Below are 19,483 nucleotides of genomic sequence, written 5' to 3' on the forward strand. Positions count from 1 at the left end.
TTTTCTTTCTGTAGTCTTTAAATGGCTTTAAATATTAATTTTTCAATGAACAGGTATTTATTTTCTTTCCCCTTCCCATCATTAAAAAAAAAGAAAAACAAAAATAAGCCCCTGTAACATATATGCATAGTTAAGCAAAAAAATTCCCACACTGGCCACATCTAAAAACAGATGACTTATTCTGCATCTTAAGTTCTCTCAAATGATCCCTTTTATTATTTCTTTGACACAAAGTATGCCATTACAGTCATATGCATAATTGTTCACTTATTCCCAAAATGATGGTCACATCTGCAAATTGAGAGTGTTGGACTAGATCACCTCTGAAATCCATTTATGCTATAAATCTATTATCCCGACATTGTGATGATGCATTTTTTTTTACTACTTTTGGTAACAGAAAGGAGAAGGAAAATGAAGTAATCTTTTAATAAAAGGCAGTCTTTTCATTACTGGTTATTACTACTATTATGTTTTTGTATGTAATATGTGACAAAAGTTGCATGATTCTGACCATGGACACAAAAATACCATATAATAAAGGATTCTTCCCAACTCCTTGCTTAATTTCAATATTAAACATTTCCTGAAACAAAGTCATTATTCTAGAGAGGTGATCAATCTGACAAGGAAATACAAAATTCAATTAAAAAGTTAAAATATGCAAGAGATATGCTAGGCACTAGGAATACAAAGATAAAATCTGTCATAGTTACTTTCCTCATGGAGATTACAATTAAAGGAAATTATGACATGCAGACAAATTAGTATAATACAAGGTAGAACATTATGGATACACATGAGAGCTCTAGACAAAGTTCTCTAGGAAAATTTAAGAAAGGAAAAATTACTTTCGGCTGGGGTAAACCGGAAAGATGTTATGGAGGACATGACAATTAAGCTAGACCTTGAGAGAAAAAAGGATTTCAATACATGGAGATAAAGAAGTGTGTTCCAGATGTAGAACATACAAAAGTAAAAATAGAAAGGTATGAGAAGGTGAAATGTGGGAATAACTAATTGTCTAGCTGTCTGCTGGAGTGGAAGCTGAACAAAAAGGAGTACTATGAAATAAGTCTTGAAAGGTAAATATGAAATGCCTTAAATGTCACGAAAGGGAGTTTGTATTTATCATCTATGCAACAAGGAACCAATGCTGGTTGTTGAGCTATAGTCACACTAGATATAAAGAAAATTATTTTGGCAGCTCTGTGAAGGGTGGATTGGAGAGGAAAAGTAGGCAAGGAAACTAATGAAAAGGCTATTACAATAATTAAGTATGAGGAAATGAGGGCCTGAACTACAACAGCAACATAATTCACATTTAATATATCGTCTTACAGATTATAAAGTGCTATCTTCACAAGTTATAAGGTCGTTAGTACACCTATTATTTAAGGATTAAGACACTGGGCTTAAGAGGAAGACCTGTATGAAGTCATAGAAAGCATAAGGCAAAACAACACACACAAGTACTACTACAATGTATATACAGTCAATATGGAGAGATAACAAAACTTTGGTTAAATACAATGGTCAATGTCATTACTGTACTGTCTTGAGTTAAAAGACACTTCTCTCTTACTCATAATAAACTGTTTATTGGGATTGGTTTGGTTGTTTGTAGGAAGCACCATTTATGCCAAAACAAAATATATTGGTGCATTAAAAAAAAAAACAACTAGGTTTAAAAGTGTAGTACCTTGCCATATGGGCATACAATGTAGCCACTAGGAGTGTTAAGTGTTCTAAGTTCAGTGCTGTTTCCATTGGTATTAGCAGAAATGAAGGAAAAAGATAAGATACTGAAGAAAGAGAATCATAAAGTCTTGATAACTAATGTGGTGAGAGAAGAATTAAAGATGGTACCACATCATACATATCAGATTGGCTAACATGAGAAAAGAAGAAAATGATAAATGCTGGAGGAGAGTGGGAAAACTGGAACACTAATGCATTGTTGGTAGAGTTGTGACCTGATCCAACCATTCTGGAGAGCAATCTGGAACTATGCTCAAAGGGCTATAAAACTGTGCATATCTTTTGACCACTTGTGGGTCTGTATTCCAAAAAGATCATACCCATGGGAAAAGGACTCACATGTACAAAAATATTTATAGCAGCTCTTTTTGTGGTGGCAAAGAATTGGAAACTGAGGGGATGCCCATCAGTTCGGGAATGGCTGGACAAGTTGTGGTATATGAATGCAACGGAATACTATTGTGCTATAAGAAATTATGAGCAAGCAGACTTCAGAAAAACCTGGAAAGACTTATATCGACTGATGCTGAGTGAAGTGAGCAGAACCAGGAGAACGTTGTACACATTAACAGGCACATTGTGTGATGACTAACTTTGATAGACTTATCTCTTCTTAGTAATGCAAGGATCTAAGACATCTCCAAAAGACTCATGATGGAAAATGCTGTCTGCATCCAGAAAAAGAACTATGGAGTCTGAATACAATCGAAGCATATTATTTGCTTTCTATCTTTTTTTTGTTTCTTCTTTCTCATAGTTTCTCTCATTGGTTCTAATTCTTCTTTACAAGATGACTAATGTGAAAATAGGTTTAATATAGATGTATATGTTGAGCCTATATCAATTTACATGTTGTTTTGGAGTGGGTTGAGGGGAGGGATGGGGAGAAGATTTGGAACTCAAAATCTTATGGAAGTGAATGTTGAAAACTATTAAATTTATTAAATTAAAAAAAAGAATTAAAAATGACTCCTCAGATTTTTGAGCCCTTACATTTTTCTAGAGTCTGGGAGTATGTTGTACCATTAACAGAAACTGGGAAGTTGGAAAGGGGGAATATTGGGGAGACAATGAATTGAGTTTTGGTCACGTTGAGTTGAAAGATGTCTAGAAAACAGCTGAAAATGCAGGACTTGGAGCTCATGGAAAGACTGGTGATAGATATGGAGATTTAGAAGTCATTACCATAATGGTAATAATTAAAGGCACGGAAGTAGATAAGATTACCATGTAGAAAGATATTAAAAGAAGACTGAAGACAGAATTTTGGAACATACAGATTTAACAGGGCTAAAGGGTGACTGGTATCAATAGAGTGGACAAAGACTAACAGATATTTTCCACTGTATTTAGGAAAAATTTCTCCATTCTTAGACTTTATTTTATTTATTATATTTTAAGACTGTCTCCCTATCTCACCCAAGCTGAAAGTTCAGCATTAACTTACAGGACAGATCCTACTAATATGTATAAGAATAAAGACTTGCTTTGTTTCCAACTTGACTGATCCAGCCTTCCTTCAGCAGCTCTTGCCCAAGAAATAACCATATTGGTGCTACAGTTAGGGTGAACATCAACAGTTATGCTGGCTCATAACTCCCAAATTCAAGCAATCTACTAGTTTCATCCTCAACCTCCCTTGAGACAGGGATTACAGGTATCCCTGGCTATTCTTATTCTTTGTAATGTTTTTATCATGAGTAAATGAATTCTGGATTTTGTTAAAGGCCTTTCTTTGCATCTACTGATTTTATTGTTTATATGTTATCTTGGAGGAATAGTTTTTTCTAATGTTGAACCAGTCTTCCATGCCTACTCTTAAAGCTTGTTTGGTTATGATGACTTATTTGTTAATGAATAACTATACTCTCTTAGATACTCTAGGCTCCACTCCTTAGTCTCTAGATTTTCTCTACCATACCATGGCAATCTCTTTAACCTGGAAAGTCATTCCTTCTTTTCTGATGATTGGCTAGCTCTTCCCAGAACTTCAATTTTAAGAAAAACACCCAGGCCAGCCACATCTTCATTCATTCCTGGCCTCTACCATGACCCCTCAAGGTTACCTTCCCTTAAAACTCCCACCATTCAGTTTATTTTTACATATTATCTCCCCCTATTAAAATGTAAGCTCCTTGAGGGGAGGGGCTATCTTTCTATCTGCCTATATTTGTATCCTCAGGGTTTAGCACAGTACCTGGCACATAGGAAACAATAAATAATTGTTGATTTTACTAATATTTAATATTTTTGTATCTATATTCATTAGGGAAACTGGGCGTTATATTTATCAAGTTTTAAAATCAATACTGTATTTGCCTTACAAAAAGTATTTTGCTGTATTTCCTTTTTCATCTATGTTTAAGAATATAAGGGATTATTTGTTTTTAGAAGGTATGAACTAATTCACCTGTGAATCCATTTGAGCAGGGTTTTTATTTTATTCATTTATTCATTTATTCATTTATTTATTTATTTAGGAATGGTAATTCTTTGGTTGACCTGTCTTGTTTCTTTCTTTGAGAATGGTCCATTTAAAATATTTATTTACTGTTCTTTCAGTTTTGATCATTTGTATTTTTGTTGATAAACTTTAGTCTCCTTTAGTCCTCTAAATTGTTATGACTATAATTGTGTGTACTATTTCCTAATACCATTCACAATTTGTTATGTATTTTCTCCTTTTTCATTTGTAATTTTGTTAATTCATGTTTGTCCTTCCCCTTTTGTGACTATTTGCTAATGGCCTGCCAATGTGACTGTGCTTTGCAAAGAACCAATTTATGAATTTATCAATTCAATTTTAAAAAAAAACACTTTTCCATCTATTTGTACTCAACCTTAAAAAAAAAACTCTTTCTTTTAGACTACAGCTTCCCCCCAATTCCTTTAGGTACAAACTGAATTTATTTATTTTCTTGTTTTCTCATTTATAAAAGGCATAAGGTATAAACTGACCTCTAAAAATTGCTTTGGATACATATTACATATTTTAATATGTATGATACTACTGTTGTCAGCTATGCTTTTACTGTTTTTCTAATTTCTTTTTTAAGCTAATTATTGTTTAATAAGTTAACTTTTCAGTTTCAATGTCATTTCATGATTTGTTATAAAACTACAGTTTTAGTTTCTGTGGCTTTTACTCATTTTATATATTATATAATTCTGATTGCATTGCATTGCCTGAAAATACAGTATGCGTACTTTTTGTCTTTCTGGCTTGAAGGACATCACATGTTGAAATGGTTAACTACAGAGTCAAAGTTTCAAACTAGAATGTAATAAGCTCTTAAAAGCATTAAGACTGTTTTCACTTTCATTTCTTGCATCCCCTGTGCCTAGGTGAGTGCCTGGTACACAACAGTTTTAATAAATGCTTGTTGAGTGAATGAATGAAGTGAAGCCATAACAGGAATGATGAACTGAGAAGAGGGAGACATCAAAGACTGGGAGGATGCAATTAGAACAGAATATGTTCTATAAATCTGTTACAAAATAGGCTGTGTTCTACAAATAACAGAAATTCAGGAGAACCGAGACAGTGGCAAAGGTAGAAGGATAGGAGATAACGAACAGAGAGGGAAATTTTGTAATTCTGATAACTCAATCAAGGTTCCTACTTTTTAGATCCTGTAACACATAACTTATGCCAATAAAACCAAAAATTCTAGTTTTCTGGCTTAATCATTCAGTTATTACAATAAATATTTTGAGCAACATTAAAGGATATCACTGACTAGTTTTTTAATTGGCAAGAAAATGAATTTTCTCCTTTGATTTAGAACTAAAAAAACATAATCTTGCTATTTTTCCTTTCAGAAAATGAATTTTTACCCTTTTGTGCCAGCTCCTGTCCCCATATTTTTCTTTCTGCTCTTAAACCATCAATCATTGATTCCTGGGCTGTTAGTTGAGAAATAAGCTGTGATTTTTCCTTCTTGAGAAGTTCTATTTGAACACTCTTCTGCTTGTCCTCCTCAATCATGGCTTCAAGGGTATGGATTCGATTCTGTATACATAAAACATTTTAATTAATTTTTTTCAATTAACAGACATTCACTTTCCTCTTCCCACCATCTTCTCTTCCTTCCACGAAAGAAAAGCAAAAATCCTTATAACAAACAAGCATAATCAAGAAAAATCAATTTCCACATTGGTAATGTCTAAAATATAGGTCTCATTCTGCATCCTGAGTTCATCTTTTCTCTGTCAGGAAGTGGGTTGTTTGTCATCATCACTATTGGTACTCTGGAATCATGGTTTTCATTGTGTTACTTAGAGATCTTAAGTGTTTCAAAGTTGTTTTGTCTTTACGATGTTTTTAAAATTGTATATGCTGTTCTCCTGGTTCTACTTCACTCTGCATCAGCTGATACTGGTCTTCCCAGGTTTCTCTTGAAACCAGCATTTCTAATGACACGATATTCTAGTACATTCACATAACAATTGTTCAGTCATTCCCCAAATGATGGGCATCCCTTAGTTTCCAGTTCTTTGCCACCACAAAAAGAGATATTATAAATATTTTGTACATATGGGTCCTTTCCTCTTTCTTTAATCTTTTTTTGTGATAATTGCCGAATTAATGGTATCACTGGGTCAAAGGGTATGCACAGTATAGTAACTTTTAGAGTATAGTTTCAAACTGCTTTCCAGAATAGTTAGACTAATTCACAGCTCTACCAACAGCACATTAATATTCCTGTTTTCCCACAGCCTGTCCAATATTTATCATTTTCCTTTTTTCGTCAATTTTGCTAATCTAATGAGCGTGAGGTCTAACCTCAGTGTTGCTTTAAATCTGCATTTCTCTATTAGTGATCTGAAATATTTTTTTCATATGGTCCCTGATGGCAAGATTTTTTCCCTTGGGAAGCACCTATGCATATCCTTTGACTATTTATCAATTGAGAAATGGTTCTTATTCTCATGAATTTTAATTAGTTTCTTATATATCTCAAATATGAGACCTATTAGAGAAACATACTGCAATGATTATTAACTGTTTCCACTCCCTCGCTGTTAACTGCTTCCATTCTACTCTTAGCTGCATTGATTTTGTTTGTGCATAAAATATTGAAAACAACACAAAGGAAACATTTTAAAAAGTTTCTCACAACTTAAAAAAAATTCAATTTTTAAACTAAGTATAGTCTTTGAAGGTTGTCATAAATGTTGGCTAAATAGCTATTTCTTTAGGACACCTTTTACTTTAGTACCCTAAAAGAACAAATTCACCTATAAAAATCAGTAAGTAATTTTTTACCAAGTAGGTATATGAATGAATTTCTATTTCATTTCAAGTATCACCTGGGAGGAAAAACACCATCAAATCCTTAGTATATGTTATTTTGAAATGTAGGCAAAAGCAATAAAGGAAACTTTTAAATGTAAATTATTAAGTTGAGGGGAGAAGAAATTCAGATTTTTAAAAAATCATATGAAAACTCATTTTTAAAATGATGTTTCTCCAAACCTGTACAAGGGCAGGAAGAAAATATTACAGTCTTACCTTTAAATTTGATGTTGTTTCTAAAATTTTCCCTAATCCTGTATGAAAAAAGAAAGAAAATGTCACAATCTTACCTTTAAATTTGTTGTTGTTTCCAATTTTGACTTGGAAACTTCTGCAATTCTTGCTTTCTGTTCTTTTACCATTGAGGTCAGATCTTGAATTAAAGCAGATGATTCATTTTCTTTTTGTTGAGCCCGGGCCAGGGCATGATTTTTCTTTGCCAATTCAGCTGAAATATTTTCAAAGCCATCCTTAACCTATATTTCAAAATCAAAGCAAAAATGCATTACAAATAAGGATTTACAAAATAATTTTAAAATGACTAAATGAGAAATGATTGATATAGTAATACAAATAATAAACCAATGTTTGTTGTATTGGTAAACTATTATTGTTACTGCACTAGTGATTAAGTAGTCTGTATGAAAGGCATAATGATGAACTAGATCATGTCACCCAGACAACTGACAGTCAAAGTAGCTGAGAACTACTGAGACTAGAAAGCAATTGAGGAACTAGTCTACCTAAAAAAGTACGAAGACAGTAAAACCACAGCACTCACAAATACGTGAAAACAAAGGAGATAGGACTAGAGGCAGTGTGGCTAATGGAAACTCCATAGGACTTGGAATGAAGAGAGATCTGGGCTCAAATCCAATTTTAGACATTTCTAACAGTAATCATAACCAAGTCACTGAGCCTTGGGGGTTTCTTCATCTGTGAAATGGGGATAATCATACCTCTCAGAGTTGTGTGGCTCATGAGATCATGTATATAAAGTGTTTTTATACATCTTAAGAATGATATAAATGTTATTATTGATAATCTAATTCTCATCTGGATGGTTGAAGTGATAAGGACAGGGCTATGTAAGACAAAGTACTTGTCCTATAATCAACTGAAAAAAGTGTCAGCATTACATAAAAGACCTTTTGAAAAACACTGGAACTTTTTAGAATAAAAGAATCCAGTAAGAAGAACTTGCCTTAAGGATTGCTATGGACAAAAAAATTCCTATTGGTGCCAAGCCTCTCCATACGTAATTGTGTTGGTCTTTGCAAAGTAGTCTTAATCTGTTACTAGGACCATACTGCCTTTCCAATACGGTAGAGCCTGCAATAAGTCTCTTAATTCATTAAATGTGCTTCTTTGACACAGCGTTGAAAAACCCAGTGTCATTTCCATATCAAAATGAAGCATCAGAGTAGGATTTTGTGAAGGATATTCCCCATTATGAAATAAGAAATCAATCATGAAGACAAATGATACCGTATTACACATTACATATGCAATATACACATATTGAGAGGCACCTGGTAAAAGAATATACCTAACATATGGTGTTATAAGAAATAACAAGAGGGGCAGCTAGGTGGTGCAATAGATAGAACACTGGCCCTGGAGTCAGGAGGACCTGATTTTAAATTCGGCCTCAAACATAAAACACTCACTAGCTGTTGTGACTCTGGGCAAGTCACTTAACCCCAACTGCCTCACCAAAAAAAATAAATAAATAAAAATAGAGATTGTTTCAGAGAGACCTGGGAAGGTTTACATGAACTAATGTAGAAAGTGAAAAGAATTGGAAGTAAAATTCTACAGTAACAATGACATTAAAATGAACAAAAAAAAATGAGCTCACAAACAGTGGGTATCCCACAAAGTCCTGTCCAAGCTTCTCCCCTCTTCTTCCTCTGTATGTTTTACTTGGTGATCTCATCAACTTCCATAAATTCAATTACCTTCTCTATGCTGATGATTTTCAAATCTACTTGTCCAACCCTACCCTCTCTGCTGAGTCTTGCATCTCCAAATGTCTATTAGACATCTCAAACTGGATGTCCAGTAGATATCTCAAACTCTATATGACCCACACTGAACTCAATATCTTTTCCCCAAAGCCCTTCCCCATTCCTAACTTCCCTCTTACTGTCAAGGGTACCAACATCCTCCCAGTGACCCAGACTAACAGCTTAGGTGTCAAGAACACTTCTCTATATCTAATCTATTGCCAAGGCCTGTCAATTTAATCACTGTAATATCTCTTTTTATGCCCTTTTCCTTTGTCTGACATTGCTACCATTACAGCCTCTTATCAACTTACAGCTGGACTACTGTAATAGCTTGCTGGTTAGTCTGCCAGCCTCAGGTCTCTTCCCACTCCCATCCATCCTCTACTCAGCTGCTAAAGTGATCTTCCCAAAGTTCAGGTCTGAAAACATAACCCCCTGTCCCCCTATTCAATAAATTTCAGTGCCTCTTCATCACTGCCAGAATCAAATATAAAATCCTGTTTGACATTCAAAATCCTTTATAACTAAGTGCCCCTCCCTAATACCTTTCCAGTCTAACACTAGCTTTCTTTTTATTCCTCACATAAGATACTCTCTCTTCCTACTCCAGACATTTTCACTGGCTATCTTCCATTCCTGGAATTCTCTTCTTCCTCATCTTTACCTCCTGCCTTCCTTCAAGTCCCAGATATAAATCCACCTTTTATGTGGAGGCTTTGCCAATCTCCTTTAATTCTAGTGCCTTATTTCTGTTGATAACCTCCAATTTCTTATTTGTGCATAGTTTTCATGTTGTTTCTCCCACTAAACTCTGAGCTCCTTAAAAGCAAGGACTATCTTTTGCCTTTCTATATAACCCCAGTACTTAACACAGTGCCTAGCATATAACAGCTGCTTAATAAATGTTTACTGACCAATAATTTTGAAAGATTTAACTCTGATCAATGCAGTGATCAAACATGATGCCAGATTACTGATGAGGAAGAATTCTGCCTACCTCCTTAGAGGTAAATACTAAATGGGATATACATTTATGGACGTGGCCAATTTGGGGATTTGTTTTCTTGACTAGGGTTTTGTTTTTCTTCCTTTCTTTTTTGTTAAGGGTAGGAAATGAAAATAAATGCTTGGACTTTTATAAATAAAAATATAATCAAAAGGAAAAAAAAGAGTATCAGATTGCTGAGGTTATTAATATAATAAAACAATGCCCCAAACAGGCCCATCAATCTGTGAACTTCAAGGACCTTCTCTGTAAAATAAGGCTAATTGTTGAATTGTCATTTTCATAAGGTTGTTGTAAAGTGTAATTACTACATTAACATACGTCAATATTTCCACTGAAACAGACTGCCATTCTTACTTCTTTAAATCTTTTGGCTTCAATAGTTAAGGCCATACGAAATTCATCTTCAAGTTCTAAATACCGCTGGTTTAATATATTAATTCTCTCCTGAAATTCTTTCACTCGTTCCTCATGCCTCTTCTCTTCTTTGCCTATTTCTTTTGCCAAAGCATCCTGGAAATCAGAGCCATTCAAAGTCACTCTTGTTTCAAGTTCCTTCCTGGAATAAATAACAAATATAAATACCTAGTATCTTATTTAAAAACAAACCAGAAAAGACTTATATAGTTTCTTTGCAATCCCTCCTACTTTCATCTAGTTTTCATGGCTCATGCCTTTTTTTTTTTCAAACAGCTTTTCTTTCCATTTCTGCTAATCATCCTATCTTTATGCCCATTTTACGAAAGGTCATCTGGAGGAGAATATATCTGGACTGAAAAAATTATGAAAGAGAAACTGAAGACTCTGTGTTAATAAAGAAAACAAATTATAACATTTGTACTCAAAAGGCCAAGAACCATGTTTTATGATATCCAGCATTTAAAACTGGAAATACAAATATGTCCATGCCTAAGTCCAGTAAAAGTTGAGTGGCCTACACTACTTCCAAAAATTAACCTTGACATTTTTGTGATATTTCATCTTGCTGGAATTCAGTAAGGTGAATATTTAAGATTTGTTCCTATCCTCCCCAACTAAAGACAAAAATCAGGCAGACAAAAAAAAGTTGTACCTTGGTATGCGGTTGAAGAAAAAGTTGGCCAAGGTGCCCAGACCCAACATTGTTGAGAAAGACATGCTCTACATGCCTCCATTCTTTAATAGCACTTGAAAGACTGAGAAGTATTTTTCCTCTGTGGCAATTTCTCCAAGCCCTGCTCCACTGTAACTTCAGGTTTGGCTTTGCTTCTGAAGTACTGAGAATATATCTCATCTAATTTTTGGTTGGACTCAAAGAACAACAAAAGTTGCATGGGGACAGAAAAAAGTATGTATGTGAGACATTCTTTACAGCTAGTACTGTGTATTCAATGACATGATGTTAGACATTTAACCCTATATGCTGGGGAGTTCAGAACTTTACCGAAGCCAGCTCAGAGACCAATTTTAGGCATTTGGAGAAACTAGGATACTTGCTAGTACTATTACTGGTTCAAAACTGTTTTTTATCTTTTCCATTTAGTTACTGCTTACCTATGTTCCTGTTCTTTCACTGCCAGAAGTTCATGAAGTTGTTGTACCTTTTCTTTCTGTTGATGAAGGGATGCTCTAAGCAGCTGTATTTCTCTCTCAGCAGCTGAAGCTTTGAGTTCTACCTCTTGAACTCGCTTCATCTGAATGAGAAAAGCAATTACAGTGGTAATTTTGGTAATGATTAGCCCTCCTCCGAGTTTAATCTCACAAGCCTGCTCAAGATATTAAGAACAATTTCAACTACTCTTGGCAATTTTTAATCAGGCTTACATAAATGAAGTAATTAATACTATATTTACTTACTAGCTGTGTGACCCTGGGCAAGTCACTTAACCCCAATTGCCTAAAAATAAAAAAAAATACTATATTCACAGACGATGTAGATACATAACTATCAAATTTCTTATAGAAACTTTGGTAGTAACAACCATTTGTCCACACATAATAACTCCCATTTAAGGAATATGAAGAGATAGAGATTCTTAAAAATTGCCTCTATTCCCCAATTTGGGTCAATCTGCAGAATGTCTTATTGACTGTGTCTCATTGGTCCTTTCTTCAACATGTACCAGTGTTGCAACAATATCTGATTTCAGAAAGCAACGATAGACTTAGCATGGAACTAATTTTTGTAGGTCGTATTTTCAAGATATATTTCAATTCTTTCTTGTGAACATTAAATATTGTAAGCTTAGTGTAATGTACTTTATAGTATAGCTAGATGGCTCAGTGGATAGAGTGCTGGGCCAGGAGTCAGGAAGACTTAAGTTCAAATCCGGCCTCAGATGCAAGCTGTGTGATCCTGGGTAAGTCACTTAACCCTTGTTTGCCTTAATCCATTGAAGAAGGAAATGGCAAACTACTCTGGTATCTTTGTCAAGAAAACCCCGTGGACAGTACTGGCATGCTGTGATCCACGGGGTCATAATGAGTTGGACACAACTGAACGTCTGAACAACAACGTATACTTTAGGATTTGGACCTATGAACTTATGCTAATTCATGTAACTTAAACAATATTGAAGTAAATAAATAGCTACCTCTGCAACCTGCTGCTGAGCTTTTTGTTTTTCCATTTTTGACAATGTTTGTTCCAAAGTTCTTATAACTCTATTTTGCTCCTCTTCTTTATTTCTTGATTGACTTAGTTCATTACTGAGTTTCTCAGTTTCACTCTTAAATTTCTGGACAATGGTTTGGAGCTTTGCTTTAGCATTTCTCTCCTTCAAAATCAATTCCTTTAGCCTAATGTAAAAAATGAAACAAAACAAAAACTAGCATATATTAGGTTCTCCATTTATATAAAAATTTATAACTTAGCTTAAGACAAAACCTTGCTCCACAGACTATGCTATTAATCAGTGGATACATGCCAATGTTGTCCCAGCAGTCTCTGAAAGGTATGAAGTCAGCTTCCTAAGTTTGTGCCTACTCTGAAGGCATCTCTGATAACCTGCCTACAGAGGGAACAGTGGATCATCCACATGGTTACAAATGTTGGTGCTAGGCACCATGGAGACTAGGATGCTGCCTGGGTAGTTTTGCTTATCAGGAGAGACAAGTAGCACTAGATACCTATCTAGTTATCCAATACAGCCAAGATGGCACTGTGTATAAACTGCCCCCAAATTCCATCTGGATATACTACAGTACCTAAGGGATATCATCTTCTGACTCGAAACATGAAACAGGATCAACTATTCATGGTAAGCATAATGTTTTGGTCGTTCCTCAATGGCTACTGTATGGAAGGAGATGAAGTAAGGAGAGGTAAATTTATGTTATTTAGGAGGGAAATTAATTTTACAAATATGAAATATGAATATTTTATTATACAAAGAAAAGAGAGAAAATCTCCTAAAAATGTATATGAAACAGACTGGTTAAATTTAACATAATAGAAACAAAAAACAGCCCAGTTTGTCTCTGTCCCTCATGAACTTCCTTCTGTTGTCTTCTGTTGTATTTAAAAAAATTTTCAGTGACACCCTTTAATTTTCTCCTTTATTCTGCATAATAGTTACTACCCACCAACTCCCTTTCCCACTCAAAAAACAAATCTTCCCTTGCAAGTGAAGCAAAAACAAATCACATTTTGGTCATTTCTAAAAATATATGCCTCATTCTGCACTTCTAGTCCATTACCTCTCTCCCAAGAGGTTTAAAGCATGACTCATTATCAGTACAGTCAATTCTGCTATAATACTTGGCTTGAAAATGCAAATCTGTTCAAATACAATTTATACATTGGGGAATGACTTGAACATAACTTGAATTTTGTGTTTGTTTATGTACAATCCCATCCATGAGAAACAGCAAGGAAATGGAAAAACTGCACCACTTCATAATAACTCACAAGCTATAACCCTTCTGACGTTCACTTCCACAAGGAAACTTGGTCTTTTTCAAGGTCAAGTGCCATCTTTATTACATATCTTCTGATGCAGTAGGACCTGTAGGTTGGTCCTCCCCAGACTCTCCTCTATCATCCATCATTGTCCAGGTCCACCAAAGCTGCCCTCTCACCCACAGAGACTGACTTTGCTAGCCTGCACCCTGTGGGAACTGGGGAGCAGGGTAAGCAATAGCCCAAGGCCTTGGACACTGATGCTATTATAATGTTTATGTATTTCTTAACCATTTAATATGTATATTTAACACATGCTATCATTTTTGTTAAGGTTTATATCCTATTTTTATGTTATCACTGACAAAGTTTTTGAAGGTTAGACTTAAACTCTGTAGTTTTGGTTATGCATAGCATGGTGATTCTTAGGAACTCATATGTCATGTTATAGCAGAACTAGCTGCATTCTGAAATCATGATCAGTAACTATAGTAATCAGAAGTCTAAAGTCTTTCAAAGTTGTTTTCTTTTATAATATTACAGTCATGTAAGTTGTTCTCTAGGTGCACTTCCAACTATACATCTCGAAATGGATGTCTAGTAGATATCTTAAACTAAATATGTCCAAAATCAAACTCATTACTTTTTCCCCTAAATAATGCCCTCCCACTTCCTTACTACTTTCAAGGACAACAGCATCCTCTCAATCCCTCAGGTTGGCAACCTCCCCAAACCACTAGCACAGTCTCTGAGGACCCATAATAATCTCCACTATAAGATAAAGCAGTGGAATAAATTTTCTTACAATTTGAGCTTACAAAAACAGTAGTATTTTCCTCTTCGTTAGATGTATCCATGTAAAGGCTAGATGACCACTTGACAAGTGTGAAATAAAGAGATGCTTATTTGGGCACTGGACTAGACAGAAATATTTCTTATATTTGGATTAAAAATTGATTTCACAAGTATAAGATGGAGGGGGAGGAAATGGTTAGAAAGCATTCTGGAGTTTTTAGTGGACTTCAAACACATCAACAGTGAGTTTATTACAGTGATGAAGAATTAACAGTGTGATATGGCAGCCATGAAAACTAATTTGATCTTGGTCTATATTAATGGAAGTTTAGCTTCTGGGATTAAGGATATGAAAATCACAATAAGTCATATACTCTGTACTAGGGAAGTAGAAAGGTACTGATCAACTAATTCTAGCCTCCACAGTAATACTTATTGGTGTTACACATTGATAATAGACAACTCTAATACTGCACTAATGCCAATGAAATTTTAAAAGAACTATATGAATACCTTCAATGTGATGCTTACATCCTTCATGAAAAAGTCACAGAAAGACAGACTTCTTAAGAATTACATAGGATGAAAAGGCATAGATAGGTTACAATCTGCATCAGTAAGTTATAATCTTCATCAGTAGATGATAATGAGGTATAGATAGGTTACAATCTGCATCAGTAGATGATTTACTTCGATAAGATAATGATCTACTAAAATAAGTAAGTTTCAGGTTTGCAAAGCATTTTCCTTAAGACAACCACATGCATTATCTCCACTTTACAGATGAGGAAACAAAGGACCAGGGAAATGATAAGATTCACATCAGGGCCACATGGTTATTAACAAGGTTCAAAAAGGTCCAAGGAAAGAGCTCTAAAAATTCTCCCACTTTGGGGACAAGAGGAGGAAAACAGTCCATGAAGGAAAGAATAGAGAAGTACAAAGTTGGAAAGGTAGGAGAATTAGAAGAATGCAATGACATGGGCAACAAAGGAGAAGAGTTTGAAGAAGAAAGGCAAAGGTAACAAAAAGTTTCAAAAGCTTCAGTGAGATCAAGGAAGAAGTGAGAATCAGCATATCTTTAGTGACTTCTAAGGGAATTGTTAAAATAAAAGTGTTTAAGAGCAAAAACTAGATTACACTGGAGCACGGAGGAGAAAATAGGTACTGACATGAAAGTAGCAAAAACGACTACTGGTTCCCCTTTTCACTGATTTGCTACCTTGTTTATCTGACAAAAAAACTTAATTTTTCATTCCCCCTCAGTAACATACTCACAACTACATCTGCTTCTAACTTCAGAAAACAAAGAAGAATACAAATCAGCATTTCACTCGACTCAAGGACAAGCATTATCATTTATTGGGGAAAAAAAAAGCAATAAGTAAAAGCTAACCTATTTAAGCCTTTTAAATTATACAACAAATAGCAAACTCATGTAGACCATAGGAGGACAAGCCTTTTTTCACTGATACGTTTTCCAGTGTGGCATGAGCTGCTTGTACTTTAGTACAATGTTTGATACCTTTCCCCCTTACTTATGTGTGCCAGCAGAATGCCTTTATCATTACAGATGGATCATCATTTGTGTCCTGCCATGTATGCATGCATGTACTGTGCCCTCTCCTTTTCACTCTCTATCTTCTTAGTGATCTCTTCAACTTCAGTAGATTCAATTATTATTTTTGTAGCTGACTCCAAAAAACTACATATTCAGCCCACATCTCTCATCTGAGTCCTGAATCACCAACTACATTTCCCCCCTGGATGTCTAACAGGTATCTCAAACTTGACATGTCCAAAACCAAAGTCATTATTTTCTCCCCTAAATCCATCCATCTTCCTAACTTCCCTATTTCTGTAGAGGGAACCATTGTTCCTATTATAGAATCTCTCTATTTTGTCATCCCCTTTATTCTCCATCATCTCCCATATCCAAACAGTTGACAAACCTAATGATTCCACCTTCACAACAACTCCTTCATCCATTCTCTTCTTTCTGCTTACACAGTTATCACCCTTGTTCAGGTCCTAATTACCACCCGTCTAGACTACTATTCAGTAGGCTCGTAATTGATTTATTTGCATTCAGTCTCTTTCCTGTCCAATGCATCCTCAACAAAACTTTCAAATTGTATGAGCAAAATGTGGTATATGCTATCAAATATGCTTTCTGCATTCGCTGGTTTTCCTTAACTATTTTTATTTCTTACAAGGGATGACTCATTGAGTAAGATTATGTGTAACTGGAAATCATTTTAGCAATATATCTAAAAAGCAAACAAAAAAAACTCATTTTGAGTGAGCACAGAAATGACCATTTTATATTCTGTTGACTCAAGAAGTTTCAGAGACTTGCTACTGCCTTTAGGACAAACTTCAAGTTCCTTTTTGGGGCATTTCAATTCTTTTACAATCTAGTTCCAGCCTACCTTTCCAGACTGATTTCATAGTATTCTCCCCTATGTGATCTCAGTTCTAGCCAGACTGTACTACTTGCTCTTCTCTGAATATACCAGACAGTCCAGCTTCTGCCTCCATGCCTTTGTATCAATTATCCCATATGCCTGAAATGCTTTTCTTCCTTTCCTCTTGGAATCCCTTGCTTCCCTTTAAGGCTCACTGACCTCAAGGGCTGCCTCCCATGCAAGTGTACTGCTGATCCCCTCAGTTGTTACTATTCTTCTCATTCTCCTAAAATCACTTTTATATTCTGTGTTGACCTATCTGTGTGAATGTTTTTCCTTCGTAAGAGAATGTAAGTTCCTTGAGGGCAGGGATAATTATGGTTTTGTCTTTGTTTTCCTATAGGTTTACACTGTGGTACCTAGGCACTTAATAAATGCTTGCTGAGTTGAATGAAATAATTTATGAATGACTATTATTACTTAATAAGATAACTTATACTTATATACTGCTTCTTAAATAAATGCTTGCTGAAAGATGATTTCAGAAAAATTTGGAAAACTTACATGAACTGATGCAAAGTGAAGTGGACAGAACAAGAACATTATATACAGCAACAGCAATATTGCACAGCAATACAATGATCCCAGACAATCCCAAAGGACTCATGATGAAGCATGCTATGTGCCTCCAGAGAAAGAACTGATATTGTTTGAATAGACTGAAGCATGCTATTTTTTTTACTTTCTTTCATTCTTTTTCTTTTATTCAAGTCTTCTTGTACAAAATTACTAATATGGAAATGTTGTATATAATTGCATATGTATAACCTATATCTCCTTAGCATCGGGAGGGGGAAATGGATAGAATTTGGAACTCAAAACTTTAAAAAAAATTGAAAAATGGTTTTAGCATGCAATTGGGGAAAAATAATATAAAAAATAAATGCTTGCTGATTATTTTACAATTTTAAAAGTACTTCTTTCAAAGAAATTATTTTATTTAAACTTGAAACAACTCTTTGGGGAATGCAAGGTTTTTTGTATCTATTTTACAAATGATGGAATAGATTCAAAGAGGTTGTACCTTTGCTTCTCTTCAGTTAATAAATAGTAAGTCCTGATTATGTGCAAAGCATTGTTCCAAAGTTATGCTAGTGAAAGGCAAGCTAAGCCTTGAACCCACTTTCCAAATTGGAAGCTTCTTCCATTCAACCTTGCAGCCTCTTTCGATGAGGATTTCCTCCTTACCTATCTGTGGTAAACAGGGCCATAGTATGAATATCCTTTTCTTCTTTAACTTGTTTCTGTAATTCTTTGATATGATCTGCAAGTTTCTTCTCAGCTTGTTCAGCCTTCCATCTCTTCTCCTTTTCTTCATCCAGTTCCTGCACAAGTGTCTGAAATAAAGCCAAATTTGTATAATATAGGAATATTCTAATGAGATGTTAATTCTACATAGTAAATAAACCTTTAAAAATTCATTAGTGCTGAAATTTTTTGAAACCTGTGAATTATAGAATGCTTTTTCAAAGTACATTGCATTCAAAACTCTTTAACAAGTATATTTCAAAGTATAAAGTAAGACAAGAATGCTTAAAATGTATCTATTTTACATGTACATTATAAATACATATGTCTTCCGTAAGGGTTGGGTTCTATCCTCACCCCAAATGATTTGATTAGAGAAGACTTAGACACATCAATTGAACTGATCCATCAAAAATGTAAATCAAGTGCGAGTAAGTTCTAAATCAATTTGAGATGGTTTAGAGGATTTTGGTCACAGAGAAATATCTTACGATTGGTGGATAAGATTAAGGCTAAGATTGGGCTACATATAAAAATATCAAGCCAGTTCAGAATAGTCCAGTTTAGTGTTAGAAGAATACTAGTACGGAGTATTCCAGTTTGAGAGTTAGAGTAAGTCCCTGAGAGGAAGAAGCTTTTTAGGGGAGGGAAGATTCTATCTCTGACTCTGTCTTCTTCCCCTCTGACCACCAATGACCATGTCATCAGAGAGACTGGGCAGAAGCAGAAAGTACACCCAGCTGGGAACAGAGATGCTGCACCAGGAAGAGATAACATATCCAACCCAGAGCAATGGTCACCCAAAGAAATGCGGCTTCAGGGAGCATGAGGCTATTGCGACAGAAAGAAGTTCCAGCTATGGACTCTAAAAAGTGACCAACCCTCAGAGTCCAGCAGAGAACGATATCTAAAAGGAACTTCTTAAGGATTCTATGATAGGAGAAAAGGACTTCCAGTGACCTGGAGTTGTGAGTTACCCTTATACCACATGTGTTGCCTCACTGCTATTGTACA

General features: G+C 35.0%; 1 protein-coding gene across 1 annotated transcript in view; it reads right to left on the reverse strand.

The window, feature by feature from the left end:
- The window catches only part of LOC114031833 (leucine-rich repeat and coiled-coil domain-containing protein 1-like), a 55,381-nt gene that overhangs the window by 18,957 nt on the left and 16,941 nt on the right, over positions 1–19,483 (reverse strand). The window contains 6 exon segments of the mRNA XM_027846982.1: positions 5,599–5,773; positions 7,351–7,536; positions 10,436–10,637; positions 11,612–11,751; positions 12,652–12,856; positions 18,410–18,558. Coding sequence (XP_027702783.1) covers positions 5,599–5,773; positions 7,351–7,536; positions 10,436–10,637; positions 11,612–11,751; positions 12,652–12,856; positions 18,410–18,558 — 1,057 coding nt within the window.

The sequence above is a fragment of the Vombatus ursinus genome, unplaced genomic scaffold (assembly GCF_900497805.2).
Source record: "Vombatus ursinus unplaced genomic scaffold, bare-nosed wombat genome assembly UNPS02015255.1, whole genome shotgun sequence".
NCBI lineage: Eukaryota > Metazoa > Chordata > Mammalia > Diprotodontia > Vombatidae > Vombatus > Vombatus ursinus.